At 38.4% G+C, this 9,017-nt stretch overlaps 1 protein-coding gene across 1 annotated transcript; it reads left to right on the top strand.

Moving 5' to 3' along the window:
• Positions 1-326: 326 nt before the first annotated feature.
• Positions 327-1,208, top strand: LOC107047703. The gene is made up of 2 exons (XM_015270504.1): positions 327-332; positions 520-1,208. Exons 1-2 carry the CDS (start codon positions 327-329, stop codon positions 1,087-1,089), a joined length of 576 nt encoding a protein of 191 aa, XP_015125990.1. The 3' UTR covers positions 1,090-1,208.
• Positions 1,209-9,017: the final 7,809 nt, after the last annotated feature.

Genomic DNA, 9,017 nt, shown 5'->3' with positions numbered 1-9,017 from the left:
TATGTAAACGAAAAAATATTTTTTATCACACGGTTCGTAAAACGTTTTACGCACACTTCGTGTCCGTAAAATGCCGTTTACGGACACTGTGAAGAAAAATTATGCATTCCTCGAGTTCGGCTCGGGCAGTCAACTTCACCGTCGTGAAAATTCCGTCTCACTCCTGTCGAAATATACTATTATAATGCAGTTTTCTAATGTTCTTTCAATGTTGATTCAGAAATCTATTTCCTCAATATCAGCGCCTCTTCCCAGTGCTTTCGACGTGTGAGAGCAACCAATAAAACACAATTTTTAGGAATTCCGAACAGAGAAATAATTCGAAAATGTCTGTAGGCTACCAACTTGAAAACTAGATATCGAAACATTCTAGAAATATTCGTCCATAGTCCAAATGATATGAAAATCGTATATAAATTTCCGATTAATATCATCATCTGCCTTTTTCGAATGAAATACATCAATCCATCGTCATTCATTATTCTCATTCTGAGAGTAATCAAATCATAAAATTTCCAGATGCATCAACAAAACGACACCACTCTCGACCTGACTCTCGATTCCTCCTACTCAGCAGGACAGCAGTTGACCCCTCAAGTCGATAAAGCAGTCTCAGTTCTAGGTCTCGTGGACAAGGAGAGAAAATTATTCAAGAATCAATCCAAGGATTACAAGCGAAGGATCCAAGAGTTGGAGTCACAGTTGGTTGAGAGTGAACGAGAGGCACGGGATACGCAGGCAAAGCTGAAGAAGAAAATCGCAGAGATCACCGAGAGTCGTGATGCAGTACGAGAGCAATTGGCCTCAATATTACTGACTCAGGAATCCTTGGAACGAGACAAGACTGAGCTGAGAACAACACTGATGAAGCTGCAGTCCACTACGACATCATTGTGGAGGAATATTCCAGATCTTCTTGCTAGAACTGGAAAGGCTGCTGAAGAAGTGGATGAGGAGAGTGAGATGGAATCTAGCATAAAGGTGGAGGATTCGTCCATGGACATCCCAACTCCAAAGAAGAATCAACAGCCTGTATTGAATGAATCACTTGATTCTTCAATGATGTACTTCAGTCCAGACGGTAGATAAACATGAGATAGTGGGCTCAACATGAGTTACTCGACAAGATACTTTATCTTTTTTTCACGCATTCTTTCTTTACTGCATTTCTTCGTTGTATGAATGAATAAATAGTTACTGAGAGTTGACTTGTGTATTAATTGTACTGTTTTTATTTGTAAGGTGAAAGCATCATCCAAGTCGTTTTACTTAGAGCAATATCTTTAGCCTTTGCAGTGAAATTTGTTTGACATTCCAATTCATTTGCTATTTAGTTGAACGATGAACCGTCGAAATAACAAAATGCAGCCAAGTTGTGAAATTTTTAAATACATTCTTCGATATGATCCGTAGTCCTGTGTGGAGTTTCAGATTGCTGCAGAGAATGGTTCAAGTAAAATAAATTGTTTTTTAAAAAACGCAATTTAACTCGTGTTTTTATAGCAAATGTATAAAAATCTACATCATGAACGTAAACGTACAACCAATATTACGAAATTTTGTCTACATGTGAGATACTGATAAATACACCTTCTGCAAGAAAAATTGTGTTCAGAACATTTTTTAACCAACATTAACAAAAAAAACTAGCAAACATAATTTCTGCGCGCACAGCTGTGAACGGTGATAATGTAGCACCTGTCCATCGGATGGGGATTGATGCGGTAAATTCATAACTGTATAAAAAAGAGTTGCGGATCTAAAGTGATCTCTGTTTGCGGTAACTTCGTAGAAAGGCCCTGACAATCATTTGCTATTATTTTTCTTATCGATAGTTAATTAGAACGATATGGGTGATGAATTTTTCGCAGAAACGACTCGTGATTGAATAAAAAAATTACATGCGTCTATCGTGTCACTATATCTGTACAGCGAGAACCCTATTATGTCAAGTCGACGTTGCCACTTTTTTTTCACAAATTAATTATTTTCCATTTATTATTCACGATCGCAACAGATGTGAGATCCATCAAGTTATCTCGAAACTAGCTACTCTCTTGGGGACCAACCAATGAAATCACGGAGAACCCAGTGATCTCATTGACTGAGGCCTATCATTGGTTCACTCCCAGAGATTTCATTGGTTGGCCCCCAAGAGAAGTTAGTTTAAAGCCGACTTGGTGGCTCTCACATCTATGTTGCGAAATAAAAATTGAAAATGTTTTCGTGAATGAATAACACAGTTGTTCATTCAAAGTTGATCGCATTTTGGACCTTCGGAGTTAGATTTTAGCGAACAGAGATTTTTCTCCCATTCATCTAGTTAGGAATTTTATGAAACAATTGCTGTTGTTCCATTGTCGGAAACGAGTCCGAGTGCTTACTCCAATGTTAGTAATAGGTCTTGCATTTTATTTAACATGAAATTGAACGAGTAAAGGGATTTGTGTATTTGACAGTAAGTAGAGCCACGTTGAAGGTCCACTGAAAGAAATAACAACACATTCTCAAACGACTTTCATTTGAACCAAAAAATTTCACGCTACAAATTTCTAAGAATTAGTCTGAAGATGTTCCAATAAATTGTTATTATATTATATTCCCTGCAAGCAATTAATATTATTTCCAGCACTATTGAGTTATTTTCTATAGAATTTCCTCGGCTCAAATTTTATAAGTTTTTTCATTTGATTTTCTTGATGAGAAGAAAAGAAAAATAGAATGAAAACAACTTGGAAAATTTGAGTCGAGCAAATTCTATAGAAAATATATGAAAAGAATAAGTTATATAGAAAAATCGAATTCGATACGTTTTTCTATTAAATTTTTTCGTGCGTGTCATCCTCCAGTGATCGTCATGAGTCAGCTTCAGATCGAGATTATGGTGATGACATTACCACAGATGCAAATTGCGACAATGATTTTTCACCAGAGGCAGGTTTTGATGATGTTGATCACAGAATTGAGATGAGCGCAGTCGAAGCAGAACAAGAGGAGAATTCTCAGGATTCTCCTATTCAATATGGAAAGTATCGAGTTATCGGTTCTGATCGAAGATTTTTTGCATAAAGTTTAATGCTGTTGATTAAATTAAATTCCAAAACTTTCGACAGGTTGATTCAATAATGATGAAGATATTTATCGAGAAAACTGTAAACTTACACTGATTCATCACTAGCAGTAGTATGCAGAATCATTTATAGTGTAATTCAAATAAGCTTATTGTGAAAACTTCCGTCAGGAGCCCTCACGGAGGAACAGTGGGAGCCACCAAATATTGAAGCATAATGCAAGTTCATGTAGATTGAAAGAAAAAATAAACGATTTAATACTTCTCCCTAGTTGCTACTAAATAATTGCAGATAATAATCATTGTTTGAGCCTGATTTCATCTGTATAATACCACTTCCCTAATATCAGGTGATTATTAATTTTCAGATGAATATTTTTCAGATGTTAAGAATAGTTTTATGAATAGTGCGTGATGGAAAATGTTTTCTATCTTCTAAAAATGCTTGTCGAAAGTTAATTTCGTTTAAATCTTAGGACATGAAGAAATAATTATAATCGGGAACGTGTCCTCCATGGATAGACCTATTTTGTTTACGATTGTTGTCATTCTCAGCAGCTTTAGAGGTACAAAAGATAAAACACCTAAATTTCTAACAAGATGCCATGAAAGATGAAGATTTTTAGATGCATGTCAATGATTGAAGTTTTTTAATTGTAGGGGAAATTATTTTCATTCATGCCATGTAAGTATGAGTTTTATTTTCTAAAATTTAATCAAAACACATGTACTTTATTTCTAGTAAGAAAAGGTGAGATAGAATAAACATTTTTAAACCATCAATACGTCCTGATCGAATTATGTAATTTAGATGGGTCAAGTCCCGTTTTGACGTCTAAAAAATACCCTCAAATGAAAAAAAAATTAGAAGTTCACTCTACTAATCTCGCTTTATTGACAACTGGAAAAGGCCCATTTTACCCACCTCTCTCCTTATATTAATGTTCAGCGAATCGGTATAACACAGAATGGGAGATTGAGTTCGTTTCACAGAATCCAAAACTGTAGAAAAATGGGGGAATCCTTCGCTTAGAGTCGACGTCCTGTGACAACTCATTTTCTCGCCTTCTTATCTTAGGTCATCAAGTAAATGGGCGAAAGAGTGAATTATTCCCTTTTTTATATTCCACCTATGATTCATCCCTATATTTTGGCGTTTCTCGACTTCAAGATATCGTAAAGTGTGACTTTTGACGTTTTTCAATTAACAATATTTGAATAATACTTTGAATAATCCACGTAATGCTCCACTTCTCTGTATTTTACGCATAATTCCGAATCTTCAAAACACCAGGTTATACCGTTTTAATTCACTTCCGTCTATTCCCAATTAACAGCAGTCGTGAAACAAGACGAATCCGCTGTCCTTTGCAGTCATTTTTTGGAAAAATATTTGGGACTAGATGAAAGTGACGGAGTTTTTAAAAAAATTGTTACAGCTGTGACGTATTGGGAAAGACCAATACGTCGATTTAGTTAATAATTATGTGAAATGTTCACATAAATGGTGGATGAGAGGAATGAGAAATATGATTTCTCTTTCCTGCCATCCAGACAATGGTCAGCCATTCCAGGGTGTCAGTTGGACACTTTGGTAAGCAGTCCCACGGTTTTCAACAAGTCCAGTTCGGGGGTACCGAACTGTTTGACTGTTGTAGTTTGTGTCAATGACGACACAAGACTGTGTTAGTGAGAAAAACCGTGAGATTGCTTAGATCAGCAAACTGAGACTTTGATGAGTTTCGAGGACTCTGGAAGCACCAGGGTACGGCAGAGCACGATCGAGAGCGAAACAGAAAGGATCTGTCAAAGCTCAGGCCTTCAGCCAGATAAGACTACCACAAGTCAGAGTCTCAGTCGAGTAAAACACCATTAACTACGCGTTAAACCGACCCATCAATATAGATATCGTGTAATTCACCATCAAGTTAGACAATATATCATACTTTTATCTAACTGTACGCGAGTGTTTACTAAGAGGTTTAACCCCTCCACGATCCTCCATCCTTAACATCCCTCCGAGTGAGCGGACCCCCCGTGAGCTCACCGCCGAAGTAGCCGAGGCAGGAGTGAACCAGGAAAGGATTAACAATCGAGAGATTAGCAGAAGAATTATCCTTTAATTTGAGTTTTACCAAACGGGTAAAACTCATAACGTCACAGCTACCATTTTTCCCCCCAAAAAACCTTACAAAAACATGTTTATTATTCTTAGATTTGAATTTATCAGAAAAGAATATCCTCGAAGTGTTGACTGTTAGTGATGTTGAAAAAATGATTCGGGTACCATGAGATTCTGATTTGATAGTAAATTTCATTTACTTAGTGGAAATTGCATCGATATTTTTAGAAAATTGGAAAGCTGAAATAAAAAATTGAAAGCCTGTTAAATATTAGAGCAGAATTAAGATATTAAAGTTGGGCAAACATTTTACTTTCTGTGAGCATTTAGTTGTTTTTCTATTCAGTTCATTCATCGCAATGATTTACGTTGATATGTTGTTTTTTTGTGTGTACTATCAGATGGCTCCGCGTTGTGTAGCCATGAAAACAAAGTACACATCTGTATTTCCCTCCAAAATGGCGATGCCACACATGGTCCTGTACATTCCACGTTGTTTTGAAATGCCTCGGACATTTTCTGCAGTAATATGCATGGTTTTTGCCTCCATATTCTTCTTTCCAATCCATATCGAAATATGTCTCACTAGAAACTAGTACGCGATGCTTCCCAAATCTAATCAGAAGACCTTCTTGCTCTCTTTCAGATACACTCTCCGCTTCGTAATCAGGATCATCCTCATGATTTCCTTCTGAGGAAGACTTATCTTCATCATTTGAATCTAGAGTGGACTCATTCTCATCTGAAAGTAGTTTTCCGCCGTTTCTCTCCATATATGCGGCCATCTTCCTCCTTATGTCTTTCAATTTCTGAAATCCAATCAAAATTTTTCTTTCTAAAGTCTTCAGTGCCTCCCTATCTCTCCTCTCCTGAATATGATGGCATTCATCGTTCAAAGTTGAGGGTGTTACTCTGCTTCTTATTGCCCCGTACTGTTGAAGTTTCACACTACGTTCTTTGCATTTATTCTTCAGGAACTTTACTTCTTGCTCGAAGCTCTCCGTACATTCACACGTTGTTTTTTGCATTGCAACTTCCGTCTGAAGTGAAGCAGTGGCTTTCAAGGACTCGAGCTTTTCACCAAGGTCGTTGTCTGTACGTAACGCCTGCGAAAGATGTTTCCGTAGTCCCGTCCAGAGAGAGATCCTCTGTGATCTCAACTCCGCAGTTTGATGCTCCATATCTCTCTGTGAGGCCAGAGTCGCAACCAATTTGTTTTCCAACTCAAGCACCTTTTGTTCTGCAGTATTGTGTTTCAAAGTGAGTTCTAAGAAGTTGCGTTCCATCTCAGCATTGGAACGTGTCATTTGTACTTCCTTCTCAGCACACTGTGCCAGCAGTGATTCCAGCCGTCTTATCTTCTCCTTGCATAGTCCTGCCTGATCCGCTTGGTATATACTGTTTTTTTCAAGGAGACCGATTTTGCAATAACTCTAGCGAATCCAGAGTTGACATTATCTCGTCTGTGCGAGGCACCAGGAGATAATCTGAAGCTCGAACTGACTTCAATGTCAGAATCATTCTTTTGATTCATCTGAAAATTCAATTTCTTGATTATTATTTACTCCGGCATCACACACGAAAAATTTCTAGAAAATACTAGCGCATTAGTTCAGAACATTGAATTAAAGAATATCAGGAAGGACCATTCATCTCACGTTGGCGCGTAGTTTTCAAAAGGGTTCACAAGTCGAGTGCAGTCAAATATCGCAATGTAATATTGATTCACCTGTGCAATTGATTCATAATAGCATAAGGGTGGGTCTTACGCGTAGCGGACAGGCCGCAAACGACAGCGACTCGTCCGTTGAAGTCAACGACACACCTAACCGAAAGGCGCCAAAATTTGAAAATAGGATAATTGATCAATGTTAGTTCAGTAATTGGATCCAAATTCAATGAGAAGTTACAGACTAGGCAGAATGTACCCAAGTAGCAAACCTTGCGAAAGATATCTGAAAGTATACCAAAAAGGCTGACTGATGTCCGTCCAAAAGGTATCTTGCAGTCATACGATAACTTTTAGTTAACTTCTAGGTAACTTCTAGACACAAGTTACCTTTTCGGACAGACATTAGACAGCCTTTTTGGTATACTTGCAGATACGCTCCAGAACTGTGCTGCTTGGGTATATTCAGTTATGCTGAAAATTTTGGGTTTTGGGAGGAAATGTCTAATGATGTTCATGATAAACAAAGCAAGGTTCGAATTTTGGCGCCTTCCGCTCAAGTATGTCGCTGACTCGAGCGGACGAGTCGCTGTGATTTGTGGACTGTCCGCTACGAGTAAATACCGACCCTAATACCGTACAAAGTAGCTCACTAATAGACCTTTTCATTCTGAGAGTCACTAGATTTGCGGACACTTTTTTCCCATGTTAATTTCCCTAGGATTTGCGGACACTTTATCGAATTTACATATAAATCATGGTTTTTGAGCGCTCAAGTGTATATCATTGTAAAGTTCAATATTTATCAGAATTTTCCATGGTTTTTTCGGAGATTTTTTCGTTGAATGAACGAAATAAATATTTCCCCTAGATTTCCAGAATGAAAAGGTCTATTATCGTGAGCTGTTTTGAATGCGGTTATTCCTAGTTGGAAGTAGAGATTCAAATGCGTCACATGAACCGTCATGTGATGAGGCATTGTGACAGCTGTCACATTCCCCTTCCCCTCTTCCATTACCGTCGCAATGTGTATTGAATAAAACGCAAAAAAACTTGGACGAGCCGGCCCCAAGTGCTTGCCTTCGGCTCGGATTATCAACTCACATTCGCCAGATAATGCTTTTATCGCCGTGTGAATACGATATTTTATGTCGTTGGGCCCGAAAACCGCGATTTATCGGGCCTAATGACATAAAGATTAATTCACTTGAAAATGGTGGGTGCTGAATGATGGCATGCAGGCGATGTTCAACGTAAAAACTAAACAAATCAACATAACTCGAGTCTGTCACTGTCCCTTCGATTTCACCGGCCTTCTTCCTAATCTACCTGTGATCTTTGATAATCTGTCCAATAATTCGTTCAATTCAATAAACAATATTGAATAAGTCTCGACTACCGATTTTATCGAAGCAAAAAAATACCCGGGCATCTCATCAACAATTCTCTCGCACGAAACCACCCAGAGGTCAATTTATCAAACAAAATGGCTCTTGCGGACCTATCAAATGTTATTTCATCCACTTACCTTTCAAAGAGTTGAATTCACAATTCCTGAGTGGTCAAGAACTATTTTTCAGGCGAAATACCTCATGTACAGAACTTCTTACCCGTTTTCTAAAGGTAAAGCAACGTGTATAGTCCTCGCCAAAAAAAGAATGGTCCCCCACTCTCGAAATTAACTCCGACTCAACGTCACCACCACTCAGATCTCTCTAATCTATCTAACCCAACCCCGTCTAACCAAACAGATCCCAACATTTCCCCGCCAATGTTATTAGCTCGATTTTGATTGGTTTCACGTAAACCTTGCCGTAGGGATGCTCCGTGGTAGGGTTGGGTCGTTCACTGAAAGTCGGAGTTTTCTACGGTATATTGTAGTATACTGATATTTTACCTCTAAATGGTAAAAAAGGTAAATAACTGGTAGAAAACCCCTTGAACCGGGTATCAGTGCAGTAACCTGTGTGACCAATCTCACGAGGGTTGTACCTTGCGAGGATGAAACGCTATGGAGGCCGTACCTTGCAAGGGTCAAACGTCACGAGAGTCATACCTAGCAAGCGTCAAACGTCATGAGGGTAATATCTAGAGATGCAAATGCGTCACATGCCCCGCCATATGACGGTCACATGACGAGGCGTTCATGACGGCTG

Source organism: Diachasma alloeum, unplaced genomic scaffold (assembly GCF_001412515.2).
Source record: "Diachasma alloeum isolate Michigan unplaced genomic scaffold, Dall2.0 Dall_scaffold_78908, whole genome shotgun sequence".
NCBI lineage: Eukaryota > Metazoa > Arthropoda > Insecta > Hymenoptera > Braconidae > Diachasma > Diachasma alloeum.
Note: the sequence above shows the minus strand (reverse complement) of the source record. Positions and strands in the feature narration are given on the sequence as shown.